Here is a 19,165-nt window from a genome sequence, read left to right as displayed (position 1 = left end):
CAGTTTTCTTTATGCGGATTCCGGAATTTATGCGTTTTTACGCGTATTCCGGAATTTACGCGGTTTTTTACGCAGAATCCGGAATTTACGCGGATTCCGAAGTTTACGCGGTTTCCTTTTACGTGGCACGTATCCCGTAAAAAGCTACTTTAGTGTTTTTCATTTGAGAAAACGTAGTAAAGAACCATGTTATTCGGAAAAATGACGTAAAAACAGCGTCATTTGTAAAAACGGCGTAAAATATAACTTACTGTAGTCAGGTATTGCCATATACCGAAAAGTTTTTTTTATTTGAAAATTCGTCGTAAAAACGTGTAGCTTTCTTTAAATCCATTCCATAGTTCTTCTCAAGGCTATTAAAAAGGTGGCTCTGTAAGGTCAGCACCCAGAACCGATTCTCATGCCTAACTCTCCTCCATATTGAATCAACTTTGCTAAAAGATTTTGACGTTGGCGCTGTGTTCAAGATTCATCAGTCCGGATACTCAGCATATCATTTTTTATGCCATTGCCACCATTAGTGCAAAAGTTTGCAAAAGTCACCGGAATATTTTTCAAGAGCCAGCCTATACGTTTTGTACACACTAAATTTTTATTGCTGGAAACCAGCAAAATTTTGCTGATATTCTACATGCTGGAAAATCAGCAATGATATCAGCAAACCTTCTCGCTGAAACGATCAGCAAATCGAGACGTCAAATTTTTGACACCATTTTGCTGAAAATCAGTTGTTTGAATAAATTGCTGCCTGTTCAGCATTTGAGCATTTGACATGAATTTGCTGATGTATCTCAGCAAAAGTTAGACAACACACAGAATGTTCTTTTGTTTTTTGTTATTTTACTAAAACAAATGTTCTACATTGCGAATATTTATTTTAAAGTTATCTGACTTTAAATCTAAATTATCGATATGAACTTTTAAATGTCTTTGTAGCCCATCGACATAACCATAACCTATATTGCCCATATTCCCAAACTCCTAGAAAAGACTTAAAATTAACTTATCACACATATTCTTTATATCACAATTATTCTATTTAAGCGCATGCAATGCTTTTTTAAGTTCCGCATCCATGGTTCATACGCTTATAAGCTCATTTTTTTTTCTCTATAGTTTTGTTAACTTTTTACGTACAAAATGGCGATTGTTCTGACAGTTTGACGGATGGAGTTGCCAGAAATTCAGCAATTACCAGCAATTTGCTGATTTCCGGCAAACAGAATTCTGAATACTGATAATCAGCAAGAATATTTTTACTGATTTTTTTCAGTATTATTTTTTGCTGAAAATTCTTTTCAGATTTTGGTGTGTACGTTTGCCCATCTTGCCCTCTCATACAATGCACGAAGTCTTAAACCAAACAAAGTTGGATCTAGTTCAAGTGCGACATACATTTGTCAGCAGGTTCAGCTGGACGCAACCGGTTACCATAACATTTAACCGAATTTTGTTTTTTCCACTTGTCTAGCACGAGTTTGCGTCAGCGTTATCTACATTTTGATTTCCCCCGCGTCACCTGTTACTGAGTAATGAACGAAAAGAGCCTGTACCGTTTTGGCGCACCTCGACATTTAAATGATGTAATTAACGTGATATTTGAAATCCTTTTAGCCGACTCGAAAATCTATACTACATTAAGGAAAACTTCTGCTGCAAGATATATATTAAACCAGTCAACTAGAAACCGTCATTAATGTTAATACCTTTTCTCTAGAACTCTGATAATCAACCATTTACAGAAATTGTTTGGTACTTGGCATATTTGAGCATCGTGAAGTCGTCCTGAAATTACGATATCAACATGTTCAATTATTTATTATGCCAATTATTTTTCGCAAACAACTTCATCGGTTTTTCCCACACAAAACATACCCTTCCGACTAATTAACCTTGTTTCATAATTCTATTTTCAGATATTCTTCCAAGCACGTCACAAAACACCAGGCGTACTCATTTTTTTCTCATCTTGGCAGTCAACGGCAGTGTGATTTCCCGAACAGCAGCGCATCGTTTGTGTGCGGAAGAAACAAAAAAAAAATAAATTTGGTAAAAATAAAACCCCGTCGGGAGCAAGTGGAGGTAAAGCAGCCTCGCGTCTCACTGTAGTTCGAGAGAGGTGTTCAGGAAAATTTGTGCGAAAATTCATATCCTATCCCGTTTCAATCGCGCAGTGACTCGAAGACTTTCGCTGTTGGCGATTGTATGAACCTGTGATTGCTGCAAGTGCTTTATTCCAGAACAATGTGGGCAAGCGCTATTGGAAAAGAAGCCTGACACGACCAGATTCGTGAGTACGACTCGTACCCGTCCTAGACGATTAGATTGAATTCCGTTCTCTCCTGCCGTCAGGTTCAAGGGGAGCCATTAAGGGTAGCGCGCGTACGCTCCATAAATACGCAAAGTTTTCAAAGAAAAAAAAATTGTGGATTGGCCAGCTCGGTGTGTAACCAGCTTGATGAAAACAAAACCAGTGCTAACCGAATCGAACCAACTCATCCCGATACTTATGTATTGCAATCGGAACTTTTCCTGCACAGTGAGCAATTGTCAGCGTTATACCGCCAAGGATCCTCGTCTCAGACCTAGTAAGTCACAGTTATTGGCGTTAATACAACCTAATAAGACCACCACCCGTCAGCCCAGTTGAAAGATCTCCCCTGAGCATCCCAAACAGACGTAGTGTTGCCCTCGGCTAGGTCAACACGTTCAACAGCATAACAAGTGTCGCGTTGTGTGCATGTGTGCCTACTTAATTGAAGCCTGTCGAAAGCGTGTGAATTGAGAGGAAAAAAATCCTTAAACAAACAAGCGTCATCTTCGCTGCGAGTTGTTACAATTACAGCTAGTTAAATCGTCAACCCTATTTCGTTATCACTACGCTCGACGCTCACCCATATAGGCACGGCATACCTCCCGCGGAAATTTGTGACGCGACACTGCTGTGGCAAGTTCTCTCTAGATTTTTTTTTTTTTTTGTTTAGTTACAACGTAAACTAAACGCGCGTGGATCATCCACAGATTACGCTTTTGTAACTATTATATTACGTAGCATCTTCAGTATACTATTCGCATCCTGAGTAAATTCAAAACGCGACACCGCTGACGATTTGCTGCATGCGCCAAGTACTTGAGCAAATATTACAGCCATCCTTAGAGGTCAAGCTGATGGTCCAGAATTAAGCCAACTGTCAAACAGGGAAGACTGTGCAGTTTTTAAATAGTATTTATACCAATCTTTCGAGTACCGTGATAAACGTAATTAACTAATCTAAAAGTAGGACATAGTTTATCCAACCAAAATGGTAGTTGAAATACAGATAACGGATCCTAGCAATAAAAGCTACCTGATTCGAAACAGCAGCGGCAATCAAATAGAAACCAACAATAACAATAGTAACTACAGCTCAAGATTCGACAAGAAGGAATTGGAGGCTATCAAGACAACCTTGCTGAATTCAAATGAGGTCACATTTTGCAACCTGTCTGACGACGAGCAGGACGTTGATCGGTCGAAGATGTCGCAGCTTACCGTTGCTGATTTCGGTCGCAAGAAAAAGCGTCTCAATTCCGACATCTCAGAGGAAGATTCCATCCTCTCCTCGTACAACGAACCGATAAAGAACCCGAAGCCAAAGATTCCGGATGGAGGGTATGGCTGGGTGGTGGTCTTAGCGTCGGTGATGATCTCGCTCATCATGGACGGTGTATCATTCTCGTTTGGACTGATGTACACCGAATGGTTGGATTATTTTGGAGAGTCCAAATCGAAAACAGCCTGGGTTGGCTCGTTGTTTATCGCTGTACCCCTGCTGAGTGGTCCCATAATGTCAAATCTGGTCGATCGGTACGGGTGCCGAAAAATGACTATTCTAGGAGGTTTTGTTGCTACCTTAGGCTTCGCTATAGCATCGTACTGTACAAGTATCGAGCAATTGTACTTTTCGTTTGGCATTCTTGCTGGAATCGGGCTCGGTGTTGGATATGTTACCGCTGTTGTCTCGATCGCCTTCTGGTTTGATAAAAGGCGAACATTTGCCACAGGAATCGGTGCGTCGGGAACCGGCATAGGTACCTTTTTGTATGCCCCGTTCACTCAGTGGTTGATAGAACAGTTTGGTTGGCGTGGAACCACCCTCATCCTTGCCGGAACGCTGTTTAACATATGCGTTATGGGAGCTTTGATGCGGGATCCTGATTGGATGATTGAAGAAAGCAAGTTGGAAAGCCGCTCGCAAAGTATGCAAACTTTTTCAAATTCCAGCGTTTGTTTAGATGAAATTAAAAAACTCATCGAAACGGGCGTACCGAAGGAACATCTGCTGGATAGTCTGGTTACGAACGTTAACACCGAAGCGAACCAAACAATAACACCTGATGATCCAGCCATAACGAAAAAGTATCAGAGTGAACTCTCACTGCCAACGTTCCTAAAACACGAAAGTGATCTCCTCCAGCCTCATCCTCACACTGGTAGTCGGCGTTCCCTGCGACAAGCTGTTCTTGCTAAAGAAACCTTCCGAAAGCTCGACACGGAACCTGTGGAAAATAAAACCAAGCCCACGAATGTAGCCCAACTCGCCAGCTCCGAGACTCTCAACTCGAACGATAAGCTGTCAAGTTTCGCGGAAAATGCCGAACCCAACAGTCATGCATCTCTGGAAACGCTGAGTGTTGCCTCGCTGGACGATGCCTATCTGAGTGCCCACCGTCAGAAGGAACTTCGCGATTCGCGTGCTGGGTCTAGTACATGGTCACTGGACACCGAGAAACACAATCAGGTCGATGAATGTCGCCGTTCGTTCCGCCAAACTTCGCTCGATGTAGTGTACGAGAACGAAATCTTCAATCCGAATGTCAACACTGCCATTACGCTGATGGTTCCAAAGCAGAGGAAGCTGGAAGCGAAACATCAGAATGGAGCCCTGAAGAGATCACACACCCACAATCATACGCTCAGATATTCTAACTTCCTGAAGGATATGCGGGTCCACAAGAACTCGATCCACTACCGTGGCGCTCTGCTTAATACCCACCGCTATCGGCTGAAAGCGTCCTCCTGCCCGAACATCTACCGCAACTCGATGACGACGATCGCTCGAGAGAAGGAAGAGGTGAGCGTTGCTTGGTTTCGCTTCAATTTGCAGATTATTTTTTATAGATTATTTTTATTTGAAAACTGGTGCACGGTTGTTTGAAGGTGACTGGGTGATTGCTTAGGTGTTCAAATTTTTTGTTGGAATTGTATTTGTTCAACAATCAAAATTACGCTTGAAATTATCAGGTAAAACTCTGAACACCTTGGTGATCATGCGAGTTGATAAGAATGCTGTGGTTGCTTTTATAGGCATAATTCATATATTGCTGTTTATTTTATGTTTTAATCCATCCACCCCATCTAGAGATTGCAAAATTGGTATTTTGGTATTTAGCTCATTGTATATATTGATAACGCATAACAGTCATTTTCAAATGTATTGTATCAATGCTCTTTAAACAGATATTCATTGTTCCCTCGTTAAAGTATCGGGTAAAAGTAAGTTTTCTGTGGTCAAATTAATTTGTGCATGTCGATGCATGTAATTCATTTTGTTTATGATATTGAAGGGACAACTTTTTGCTTTATGTTATATAGATTGGACATGAAATAAAATTGTTCAATTATTGCATGAATTGGTTGAAATCTGCTTGATATTCCAAATAGATTCATTCCTTTAATTTTATGATGCAAAGAATATTTTTTTAAAGTTATAATCAAGGGCAAGGGGTTGTACAATAAGTTTTAGTGACAATTCAGTCAAAAACACTTTTTCAAAGTCATCAATTGCGACCCAATAGTATTTGAATTCCTAACTGAGCGCATTATAATATGGTTAATTCGAACAATTTCGAGATAAATTTAATCTATTGAAGCACAACTTTTTCTCTCCTCTCTAACTCTGTTTCGTTTATAACAGCGTCATCACAAAAGTTTGCAACGAGTTCTTGCCACAAATCGAAAGATTACTATATTGCCTAGCCCACTATTTACGCGAGAATTGTAAAACATGTTCAACATAAGGAAAAAGTAGAAAGAAAAAAGAAAAAACAATCGAATATTTATAGCCCTCGCATATTATTGCTCTCATAATTACGCTGTATGTAATCTGGCCTGTACAATTTAAGCTCGATAGTATTTGCATCGTGATCTCTGTCATAGCAATGCAATGTTTCAAGAGTTGATCACAAGACTTTAGGATCAAAAACACCAAGAACTTGCATCACCAAGAACAATAGAAGTATCAGTGTCTTGCAAAAGCGTCATTCTTTGGAATTCACCTCACGTTAGCAGTTTGTTCGGATCATTTCCTATTTCATTATTCCTAACTATCTTATAAATGGTCATCGAAATTCATTTCAAAAATTTCCATAGCGAAAAAAAATCAGGGTTTATTGAGTAAATGTACCAACAAAGCGTTGTTCTCTGCAACAGCTTTACATAGTTATGTTCTTGACTTGTTTCATACTAACTTATTCTTCGCATTTTTTTCACTTGGAAAAACTTGAAAATTCTCTAATGCGACAGTTACAAGCACAATTCATAAGAGAGGTTTTTTTAATGTCTGTACTATTATTTTTTAAAGAACCCGAGAATACATGAATATTTTCATCAAAATTTGAGAGCAGAATTGAGCAATCCAATTTTTAGCAACACTTCTTTCATTTTGTGTTAAACTCCTGACAGAACAGCTCTAGATCGCGTACTCTTGTTCAATAACTGTTTTTTTTTTGTGGAAAAATGATACGTTGTTAAGCAAAACTTTACCTTTGTCGTAATTGGATCGAAATCTTTCTTTGGAATATAATAAAAATAGAAGAAAGGTTTCAAGCGCACAAATTTTGCTTATAGAATGCATATTTCCGGTATTTTACCTTGTTGTGAAGAGTCTAAGCATTTTTTATAAAAGAAACTTTCGCATATGTTGGAAACAAAAGAGTAATCAATAAAAATTGCTTTAAATATCTGTTGAACAATCACTACAATCAGCTTTATGAATGGTCACGATTGCTTTCTTTGACAATCACCTCCTTTTGCTTCTTACGTTCGCAAATTTACTCGCAACCAAATACATTCTTGAACAAATCTTTCGTCCGTGAACGCTTATTTCCTCTTTTCTATAAATAAATTTGGCACGTTGTGTGCTGAAATTTTGGAAATTACCTATAATATTGATCTTGTAATATTGCGACTTTCACACCAGTTTGGACTACCACGAAATACACGATTATCATAGTCGAATCTCGCACACGATTCCATAGTTATGGGCGATGGGTATCGATACTAGCGATATCGAAACGTTTGACAGAAATATTTTATTATATAGACAAAGATGCTTCATCATGACTGCTACCCTGGTAGGTTAATAAGAAATCACTCCAATGACAATTGAAAAAGTATCGATACTCAGTATCACTCAATCAATCATGTAACACTTAGTTTTGTTTTGATTTTAAACATAATTTGCAACTAAAGCTTGCTCAAAAATATATACTAAATGTTGCAAATGGAAAACAAAACCAACGATGAACCAAACAAAACTAACACCACAGACTAACAGACATAACACTTCGAACAAATTTTCAATAAAATCATCGTTCGGATGATTCCAGTACTTTACGTTAGTAAAGCGGGTATTACACGAATCAAATATTTGCTATTTTTGGTACGGATTTTATTTTGCGCAAATAAAATTCGTACCAAAAAGAGCAAATGTTTGCTTCGTCTAATACCTGCTTAACACTAGCACCATCTGCTGCCGTGTTCGCGCTGCGTCATGTATTTCGACATCAGCGCCAGCGTTACTGCATGTGTCAAATGGGGAACCACAAAATATGTATGTGACTGCATGACAGCGCCCCAGATGGCGTTATTGCGCGATGACTGTTATTTGATTGAAAATTTGAAATGATCGTCACAAAGATGGAGCTAGGTTCCAGTGTTACGTCTGTTAGTCTGTGCTAACACTGCACTACTGCGGTGTCAATTTGAGAGAGCGGAATGAGAAATTGGACAATGAATGATTATCACAGAAGCAGTGTTGCTGATATTCGCCTCATACCATTCATAAGTACTCATCTTGGCCAAGCTAGTTCGGAAATAACTCTCTTTGTATCTGTTCTTGAGCGAACCGAACAATGCCTTCGTTTTGAATCACCGCATGCTGTTTATAAGCAGAGAGTGTTCGTGTTCTCTGCTATTCCGTTTTGCTCGTTGTCGTTCACTCTTCCCGAAGCGAAGCCATCGTCTGCAAGGAGTTGAATCGACGAGCGTTCATGTTGAAGCTTAGTTAAAAATTCGTAGTGAATGCAACTGGCCGTAGCAATGAGCCCGCCGAGTGGATGAGGAGATCTGAAGCAAAAATTTTTGGATGCGGGGGAAGAAGTAAAAGAAATCAATGGAAGCGAACACCGTTGCTTGATTGATTCAGACTTTGAAAGATCGTTCGTTTATATGGGGATGGTTTATGGTTTATGAGTTTAAAATGCATGGTCTTTCAGAAATAAATTCAATATTTCCGAAATAAACGAACTTACGCTAAAACTTATGCAAGGACGTTCGTAAAATTTTGCACATGCCCTCGCACATCTCATCTTCCCGAAAAAACGGAGCACATGTTATTTCACATTTTACGTGTTACATGGTGTTATATCATATGCAACATGTTATAAATCACATGTGAAATAATGCACTATATTGCATCTGCTACCTATTACATGTCACACGTCACACGTGATCAGGGGCGGACGAAAACTGATTTGAGCTGCAGGAAAAAATTTAATTTGGCACCCCCCTTTGTTTTTTGTTTACTGTCAGTTTTTTTTACGCGGGGGAAACACCTCGAAAAAAAAAACCGTTTAAAAAACCCGCGTTAATTCACAAATCCGCGTAAAGCTACCCACCAAGAAAGGTTTTAGAAAAAGAAACCGAGACGCTCGACGACCAGTATTTAAAATTGTCCTCTTTGACGGTTATTTCCGATCTTTCGGAGGGCGGAGATTTTTTTTTATTAAGCCTTTTACTCAATAAATACTCAGAAGTTTTTGGTTCCAAATCCGCGTTAATTCGAAAAGCCGTAATTTGTTTTTTTAATTAGCGCGGTATCGCGTAAGAACAACCGCGGTAAATCGGAAAACCGCGTAAAAAACGCATTAATTCAAAAAAAAAACAGCGTTAATTCCTTTAATCCTTAATTCCTTTTTTTTCGATTCCAAATGTCTTAAAAATACTAAAAACGTCGAGAACTAGTGTTATCCCGAGAAAATATTTTTGGCCAAGAATTGACTTTCTGGGACTTTTTTGGGCAACCGAGGGCTTATAATGAAATACTTCAAAATTGGCTTCTGGTCATTTGCAAAAATCGTTCCAAACCAGAAGTAAATCATTTTAATGTACATTAGGTATCTTAAACTTGTTTTTCATTAGGGTCGAAGAACAGCGTGCTAGAAAGTAATATTTTATTTGACTAAAGTTGTCACATTTTTAAGCTTCGCTATACTGCCGCGCATAGCATGTCAGTCTCATTTGCATATTCAGCAAGCCGAGAAAAACTCGTTTTTTTTATGATTTCATACCATTGTATCTTATGAGATGGGACAATATGTTTGGATGTTTTCCCGAAGTTTTTCAGAACAAAGTTATTGAGTCCATCTATTGTTACGAGACTATGCATAGTTAGCTACCATTTCCGCCGATTAACTCAATTTTAGTGAAAATGCAAATGTGCGGCAGTATACTTTATTAAACTTTATTAAATATATCCTAATAATTTATAAAAGCGTAAATTATGTTTTTATTTAAGTCTTTTTAATTTTTTCAATTATACTATGGTTGAAAAGACAAAATATGTAATGTTTGTTTGAAAAACTAAGCGTCAATAAACAAGAGAGACAGAAATCTCATAATGACAAATTACGACAGTCTAAAATTTTGGTAATTTTCTAGAACGCCGACAAGCTCATACCAACATGATATTAGCTGTAATCAATTTTGAACATTACTAGAACATAGCAAGGCCTGTTGTCAATTGGCGTTTTCCCCCAAGTGCTATTGTGTAAAACTTATAATGAAAATTTTATTTTTTTGCTGTTGGTTTTAAATTTTTATTTCGAAATCTTACCTTTACCATCCCTTCTAGAATATATGTTACCATTTGTGTCATTTCTGGCATTTTTGAGACATGTTCGAATTAAGTGAAAATAATCAATAGTCAATTTATTATTTTGCTTCTTAAGATTTTACCCCTTTTGCCTTAGAAATAATTTCTGGCTACGCCACTGCATCATACAAGTGAAATAAAAAAAAGAAAATATTTTTTTTATGTTCGTTAATCGCAAATTCGAATATTTTTACTGTGATTCGATTATCCGGAATGATTTTTTTGACATTCCAAATAATCAAGTCCGACCTGTATTGTATAAAAAAAAATTTTTATTTGATTTATAATCAATGTTTCAAAAAAAAAATCAAAAGTACTTATTTAAACACTTTAAGAAGTCAAGTAAAATTTCACTGAAAAACTCATTTTGCATTGTTTTAATTCAATCAAACTGTTCTAACATGCATAATAGACTTGATGATTTATTTTCATCAAAATAACGCTTGCTCGAAAAAATTTACAATTTTCGTTCTCAGACTTTGTACACCAACCGGAACCGTTGTCAGACCGGAACGGAGCCATTCGCACCGAATATTAAACAGACCGGAACGAGCTTGTTCCGATTCTCGACCGAACTGGGCCAAAATTCGGACGCAACTTTCCGTAACAAATTTCGCACTTATTGAACAATTGAGAGCATTTTTTATTGACTCGTTAAGCTATCCTGAAAAAATAACCAACTTAATTTGCCGAACATTCATACTAGTATTGTGGTTTGAATTTTGGTTTTTAATATTTTCGCTCCCACATTTGGCGCCCTCCAATGATTGACGAGCAGACGACCGCCTACTTCGCCTTTGCCTTAATCCGCCCTTGCACGTGATGGTATAACATCGATCAATGTACGTAGACCACTCTGTTCCGAAACAAAATGGTCATTCTGTTACGAACGAAATTTCAACTTGGTTTAAATAAGCTTCAAAGTTTGATTTTTTTAAATTTCCATCATGTCCTAAGTTCAGTATTTTGGGTAATTGCGGTTTATGCGAAAAACTCTTTTTTGAAAAAAATTGTTTATAGATCACTCTGTTTCGCAACGGCTCATACCTATATTCTCTACATTGCGCAAGCAATATAGCCTTTCATTTACATGGCTTTGTTCCAGCCAGCCACTAGCGCATCGTTCTCGAGTTTATCGCTTCATAGGGAGCATTCGCAGGGAGTGGAAATTGGCACTCTTCGTGAAGTCTTCAGCGAGCATTCGAAACGACCACGCTTCACGTAGTAGCGAACAGACGGGTGAGTTGTAATTATTCGGTTTGCCGAAAGAAGCACTTGGCGAAGAATGAGAGAATGTAAGTAGAACGGAGAATAAAAACATTCTAGCCCTCACTCATAGCAGGCATACTCTCGCACACGAGAGGAGAACCTCTCCCTTGCGGTGCTTATGAGGCTACTGCGAACAGAACATAGAGCGAATGAAGCTTTAACGTGATAATCAGCAACATTGCACAGGAGTCTAAATAGTCATGCAAAGGGCAATATTTCTCAACAAAAATAATTGGACGAAATCAAGTGAAAAGAACTAAAACAAAATTACATCGCCACGCGAATGTTATTTGTCGTCTTTGTGCGATGTGCGCAAATGTTATTCTATCGCTCGTTTTGTGCGAAAGCCAACGTTGATGCACACTAGTGAATGGAATCAAACGAAACTTTTGACCGTTTACAAGCCTAATCACTATCTTACCAAACTTAATTGTCAAGCGGTACCATCAGGCCTACGAAAAGACGCCAAAAGCAACGCCAGACAAAAACGAGCATACCTCAATCATCTCATAGACTTTACTCCAGTAATTATATTTTATACTTGCTCAATGTTTTTCACCATAGTCATATTCTACTAGATATGAGAGAGTTAGAAAAATATAATACTTTTTCGATTTTATCAACAGTCGTTTTTATCACTACTCACTCACTACTCATTTTTCAAGAAAAAAATCTAAATCAAGAATAACGTACTTCCAGTTGTAAAAAGTGTATTTGGAACATCATTTTCACTCGTGTTGTGTGTCCTTGAATGTGTATAGTTTTTTGAACTCAATTTATTTGATCTATTTTCTGTGGCAACCAAGTGTCATATCTGTTACAATTTATTTGTGTCATAATTTTGTGGAAATTGAACCGTGAAATAACGTATTTCATTGACTTTGGAGCAAAAATTATGTGTTATTCGAGCAGTTGAGAAAGATAACATGGATTTGAAAATTATAAAATCTAGCGGTACCACAATGTCACATAAACAAGCATTGGACTCTGCGAAAGAATGTGCAGCATAAATCATATTATGAGAAATTCGCGTAAATGCTATGGAGAAAAATATTATGAACTAAGTTTTTTTTGTCTATTTATTTGTATTTTGAACTTATATTCCATTAAACTATGGAAGTGCATCATTTTACTCAAAATGTCGTAAATTTCAATTGAATCCAGCACTTTTTGTCCATTTTTTATCATTCGCTAAATTCACAGTTTCGATAAATTTACGGTGAATTTTTTTTTTTGATCGTGATAAAACTAAAAAAGCACTGTATAATGTTACTTCAAACGAGTATCAGAAAAATAATAAACTACAGTTTAAAAACAACTGTCGAAGTCTTTGTGTTAACTTATTCAAGCTCCGTTTTAAGATAAAAAATTTTCCGCCTATCAAATGTCAAGAAACCAGGAAAAAGTTTCAGATTTCAGAAGATGAGAAAAATCTATGCAATGCAAACATCACGTTCATTTCATTTTTCGATATGAAAATCATGTCAAGCATATTTAAGAACATTCAGGGAAAAGTAATTCACTTAAAGCTATGAATTATTTTTTCATTTCATTTATATGGAGATTTGTAAGGAAAAGCCAACGTTTTTGCATTTTCCATTCTAAAGAGCTCAAAGTGGCTCAAACCATAGGTTTCATGACTTCAAATGGTAGCTTTTTCGATGCCTAACAACTTGGCCAAAGACATCAAAGAGGTAGGGTGTCCCAAAAAAAATACTGGAGCTGTTCAAAGTTGAGTATGTCGAAATTTATGTTGGAAATCATTTTTTTCTGCCAACACTGCCAGTATACCGGCGTTAGTCAGATTTCCATCAGAAGTAACCTCTGAAACACGTTGTAGACTCTACCTATGCCTAGAATATTGACCTGAATTTGTTTGTTTGATCCAGCTGAGTGTATAAACTCGTTACGACAGGTTATTTCTGATGGGAATCCTACTGGCGCCGGTACATTGGTAATGTTGGCAGAAAACAAGATATTCTGCATTTAAATCGACATACTCAACTTTGAACAGCTATAGCTCTTCTTAGGGACATCCTAGCTCTTCAGTGCCTTCTGCAAAGTTGTTAGGCATCTAAAATACTATACTTTTGCATAATGTAGTGCATTATTAAATCATTACTGAGCTCTCTAGAAAGGAAAAGGCAAAAAAGTAGGTTTTCCCATATAAATTTTCATACAAATTTGAATTGCAATGCACCAAGCGGAGACAAAATCAATCGACTTCCGGTAAGTTTAGCGTTGTTTGGGGCCCTAAAAGGAACCAAAAAAACTTGGTTCTGGAAAATCGATCACTTTTCCCCACCCTAATACACACACACCGTTGCAGCAAAAACCCCGTGGCCTTTATTTTCAGGAAAAAATCATTCATGAATTTATGATTATTAAACAATAATGCAAATTGTATTTTAGCCTGAACCGCTTGATATTCTAAACTCTAACTCGATCGCTTTCGAAATGAACACTTTCGTGCCAATTAAAATGAGTTTTAGGCCATTTGATGAGAGTTTCGACAGCACTGAACCAGGTTAACCCATTCCCGGCGAAAGTGCCATATGACATCACCTGGCATTCGAACTTTGACTTTGAAAATGAGCTTGATCTTCAATATGCAATACAGCTTGTGTCAATTGTGCATAAAGTTGATTGGTAATAAGAGTGTAAAGTTCATTTTTTGTGGTAAAAACTGATTTCTCTCCCCGCGGTAATGGGTTATTTGCCATTTATTCTATAACCGAAGCCAACAGATCAGATTCACTACATATTCCGAAGTTGTTACGACCGCAGGAGAGTGGAGTGGAGTTTTCTATTGTATTTGTTATTTGGTTTTTGTTGGTTTGCGTGTACACTTTTTGAGCTGAGGGTCTAGTGATGGTGTAACGAAATGTCGAGAAGATGCAGATTTTATACTGTTTTGGTTTAATTTTGACAGCAACGGTGAACGCCTTGTCGACACTGTAGCGTATAATTACTGTAAAAACAGAAAAAAGATTATTTGCAAGCTTCTAAAAAAAGTAAGGCAAGGTTTTGAGACTACTAGCTGTCACTTGGCAACGTTACATCTCCATTTTACCAACGCACAAAATGCTTTATTAACCGGTGCCATTTCAGATCGACTTGAACTGTCCTACAGTACGGTCGCATTTTACCAACAGCTCGAGGCTAAGTCTTAGACTACCGAGAGATATTAAAATTTTGTTTTTCGCTTTCAACAGGCAATCTTCTTGAAAGACTACCTGTTGAAACACAAAGTAATAAATTTGTTTTTAACGTTAACGAGTGTTTAGTGAGTAAATTTGGTTTGAGATATTTCTAATTAAATTCTATAGTGAAGTGAAAGTGTAGTGAAGTTTTCCAGTTATGCCTGGAAAAAATAAAAAAGCTCGCTTTGATGCGGCTTCAAGGAAACGTGAGGCATCTCCTCCAAGTGACACTGAAATTTCGACTAACAGGTATGATATTCTTTCTTCCGCTGGGGATCAAGAAATTCAAACTTCTCATACTGAGCATAAAGCCGTTATGAAGAAGGTTAAAGTTCCACCTATTGTGGTATATGTAGCAAATTTTAGCAGCATTTCGATCAGAGCTTTCATCGTTTCTGTCGAATGTGAAAGTTAATTTTCAAATTGGCCGCCAAGGCGAAATTCGTATTTTGGCCGAATCTCTTGATAGCCATAAACATCTTTTACAGTATTTGACCGAAAAGATGTATAAATTTTATTCTTTTGATGCTAAAAACGAGAGACCGTTTAAGGCTGTTTTGAAAGGTCTTTCAAATGACCAAACTATTGAGGAAATTAAAGAATGTTTGTCAGAATCACTTGGTTTTGCTCCCAACCAAGTAATTTTGATGAAACGAAAGGCAAATGCCAAAATTAATCAAACTGGAATACACCAGGAAAATTACTTAGTACATTTTGATCGTACCAAAGTAAATAATTTGAAATGTTTGGAAAAAGCACGTCTTTTATTTAACGTGCGAATAAAGTGGGAAAATTTCAAGAGACATGGAGAAATCCATAATCTTACTCAATGTCGGAATTGTCAAGCCTATGGTCATGGAACTCGAAACTGCCATATGGCAGCAAAATGTATGATTTGTGGTGACACTGGTCACACGAAAGATATCTGCCCCGTGAAAGAGACCACTAATAGTTTCAAATGTGTAAATTGTGGGGGAAATCACAAATCTAATTTCTTTAATTGTCCTGTAAGGTCAAAAATTATTGCTTCCAGACAACGTAGGAATTCTAAGCAACCTGTTGTCAATGTGGGTATACAAAAGACTTTCAATACTGTTCAGGCATCACCAGCACTTTCATTAGCAGGTGTGCCTGTAGGTAATAATTTAAATTCAGACAAATTTCAGACAAAAAATCCTGTTCAGGCAACACCAGGCTGTTCATATGCCAGTGTCCTTACAGGTAATATTTCAAATTCAAACAGTAACAAACCATTCGTGTTTGGTGCTGAAAAGTCAGCCAGTATTGATTTAGGTAGTCCAACTCCAGAAAAGATTGAATACCTACAACAATCCATGCTGCAGCTAATGTCCGTTTTGTTGAACTGTAACCCGATGTACGAGGCTGTTCAAGAAGGTATAAAATTTACAACTAATATTGTTATGAAATTGAAATTCAGCAATGATTTTGAATAATGCTGTAAATTTTCTAAATTAGAATGCTCGCTCTTTAAAAGCGAAAGAGGATGAATTTTTCAATTTTTTAACAGTCCACGATGTGCATATTGCAGTTGTGACTGAAACGCGTTTAAAGCCAAATATTAAACTAAAAAAAACCCAAATTACATGGTTCATAGGTTTGATAGAATTGATGTTGCCGGTGGTGAAGTTGCAATAGTTATCCACCGTCGAATAAAACATCGTGTTTTACCCCATCTTGAAACCAAAGTTATCGAGAGCTTGGGAATTGAAATTGAAACAAGTATTGGCATTTTATTTATAGCCGCAGTGTATTTGCCTTTTCAATACACTGGTGAACGAAAAAATTATTTCAAGGGAGATTTGCAAAAACTCACAAGAAATAAATCTAAATTTTTAATCATCGGTAATTTTAATGCGAAACATCGATCTTGGAATAATGCTCAAAGCAATTCCAATGGAAAAATATTGTTTAATGATTGCTCGGCTGGATTTTATTCAGTTTTATTTCCAAATGGTCCTACATGTTATTCTTCTATTAGGAATCCATCTACAATTGATTTGGTACTAACAAATCAAAGTCATTCATGCAGAGATTTATTAACTCATGCTGACTTTGATTCTGATCATCTTCCCATAACATTTTCTGTTACCCATGAACATATTTTAAATCCCACTAGATCTGTGTTAAATTATCACAAGACTAATTGGGATAGATATCGTTCTATTTGAATGATGATATTATTTGACAAAATAGTGCTGACATTGACAGAGCATTAGATGATTTTAGCAGCTTAATACTCATTGCCCGGAATTTATCAGTTCCTAAGGCTAGAGTGAAATTTAATGCACCAATTATTGACAGTGAACTGCAACTTCTTATACGTTTAAAGAACATACGGAGACGTCAATACCAAAGATCTCGTGATCCTGCTTTGAAAATTATTTTTCAAGAATTACGAAAGGAAATTAAACATAGATTCACTCTCTTGCGAAATGAGAATTTCATGAGAAAAGTTGAACAACTAAAACCTTATTCAAAACCTTTCTGGAAACTTTCGAAAGTTCTTAAGAAACCTTCGAAGCCCATTACAGTCCTTAAAGATGGTGATTGCATTTTTCTAACGAATGAACAAAAATCTCAAAAACTTGCTCAGCAGTTTGAGAGCGTTCATAACTCCAATTTGAACGTAGTAAGTTCTATTGAAAATGAAGTAAATCAAAAGTATGATCAGATCACCACCCAAGAATTTCTTTCTGAAGAGGTATTGGAAACAAACTTGAATGAGGTGCGAACTATTCTCAAAAAATTCAAAAACATGAAAGCACCACGAGATGATGGGATTTTCTATATCCTTATTAAAAGACTTCCCGAAAACTCTTTAAATTTCTTGGTAAAAAATTTTAACAGATGCTTTGCACTAGCACATTTTCCTACGAAATGGAAAAATGCCAAAGTCACTCCAATTTTAAAACCCGAAAAGAATCCAGCTGAGGCATCAAGTTATCGACCAATTAGTTTACTTTCCTCTATTAGCAAACTTTTTGAAAGAATAATTCTCAATAGAATGATAACACATATTAATGAGAACTCAATTTTTGCAAATGAGCAGTTTGGTTTTCGCCATGGGCATTCCACTACTCATCAGTTAATTAGAGTAACAAATATGATTCGAACTAATAAATCTGAACGCTATTCGACTGGAGCTGCGCTTCTAGATATAGAAAAGGCATTCGACAGTGTTTGGCATAAAGGTATAATAGCTAAAATGTCAAATTTCAGTTTTCCGCTTTACCTTACAAAAATGATACAAAGTTATTTAATTGACCGCACTCTTCAGGTTAACTATCTAAATGGTAAATCTAAAAGATTGCCTGTTAGAGCTGGTGTACCTCAGGGGAGTAACTTGGGCCCAATCTTATATAACATTTTTACTTCTGATCTTCCTGATTTACCACCAGGTTGTGAGAAATCTCTGTTTTGTGACGATACAAGCATTTTCGCAAAAGGAAAAAGCCTTCGTGTTATATGCAGTCGGCCACAAAAAAGTTTAGATATATTTTCTTCATACTTGCAGAAATGGAAGATTTCCCCTAATGCTTCTAAAACACAGTTAATTATTTTTCCTCATAAGCCAAGAGTTTCATTTCTCAAACCCACCCATAACCACGTTATTAAGATGAACGGTGTGGTCTTAAATTGGTCTGATCAAGTTAAATACTTAGGGCTAATTTATGATAAGAATCTTACTTTCAAGGAGCACATTGAAAATATCCAGTCAAAGTGCAATAAGTATATCAAATATTTATATCCTCTTATCAACAAGAATTCTAGACTTTGTATCAAAAATAAACTGTTAATTTACAAACAAATTTTTAGGCCAGCAATGTTATATGCAGTTCCCATCTGGACAAGTTGTTGTGCAACCAGGAAGAAGACACTTCAAAGGATTCAGAATAAACTTTTGAAAATGATTTTGAAGCGTCCTCCCTGGTTTAGCACGAACGAGCTACATAGGCTCACTAATGTAGAAACATTAGCAAATATGTCAAGCCAAATTATCAACAAATTCCGACAAAAATCGTTGCAATCCTCAATTGCAACGATTAGCTCACTTTATAGTCAGTAAGATAGTTTTAAGTTTATTTTAAGTTTTGTTTTATTCCTTTTTTTCCTTGACAAGTAGGTTTAATAATTTTCCTACAATTACATTAACTCAACTGCGAAAGCTAATAACATTCAATAATATAAAAAAGCGTACAAATACATATATATATATATATATATATATATATAATAGTGTTGAAATGTCACCATTTGTGGCAGAACACACAATACTAATTCTGAATAAATATTAGTACATAAATAAATCATTACAAACATTCCCCCCTATTAAAAAAAAAAAAAAAAAAAAAAAAAGGTGCCATTTTCGGTTCTCTCATTATACACTTCTTTATACATAACATCATCTTATGTAGGATAAGGCACGGCTTAAGTGAGTGGCGCCTATTCTAATCAGTTAATAAAACGGGCCTCAAT

The 19,165-nt window shown here is 36.6% G+C and overlaps 1 protein-coding gene and 1 long non-coding RNA gene across 8 annotated transcripts in view; one reads left to right on the top strand and one right to left on the bottom strand.

The window, feature by feature from the left end:
* The window catches only part of LOC129725383 (monocarboxylate transporter 14), a 67,744-nt gene that overhangs the window by 33,464 nt on the left and 15,115 nt on the right, over positions 1–19,165 (top strand). For 2 of the 5 annotated variants that reach the window (XM_055681156.1, XM_055681158.1), the window contains exons 2-3: positions 1,917–5,114; positions 5,501–5,536. In XM_055681156.1, the coding sequence (XP_055537131.1) occupies positions 3,303–5,114; positions 5,501–5,536 (1,848 nt within the window). In that variant the 5' untranslated portion in view covers positions 1,917–3,302. The remainder of the gene's footprint in view (positions 1–1,916; positions 5,115–5,500; positions 5,537–19,165) is intronic. The other 3 variants (XM_055681159.1, XM_055681160.1, XM_055681157.1) reach the window with 2 other exon arrangements.
* LOC129725388 (uncharacterized) overlaps positions 1–19,165 on the bottom strand; it is a 65,094-nt gene that overhangs the window by 33,204 nt on the left and 12,725 nt on the right. The gene's annotated exons all lie outside the window — the stretch shown is intronic.

Source organism: Wyeomyia smithii, chromosome 2 (assembly GCF_029784165.1).
Source record: "Wyeomyia smithii strain HCP4-BCI-WySm-NY-G18 chromosome 2, ASM2978416v1, whole genome shotgun sequence".
NCBI classification, from domain to species: domain Eukaryota; kingdom Metazoa; phylum Arthropoda; class Insecta; order Diptera; family Culicidae; genus Wyeomyia; species Wyeomyia smithii.
This window is presented reverse-complemented; position numbering and strand designations above follow the sequence as displayed.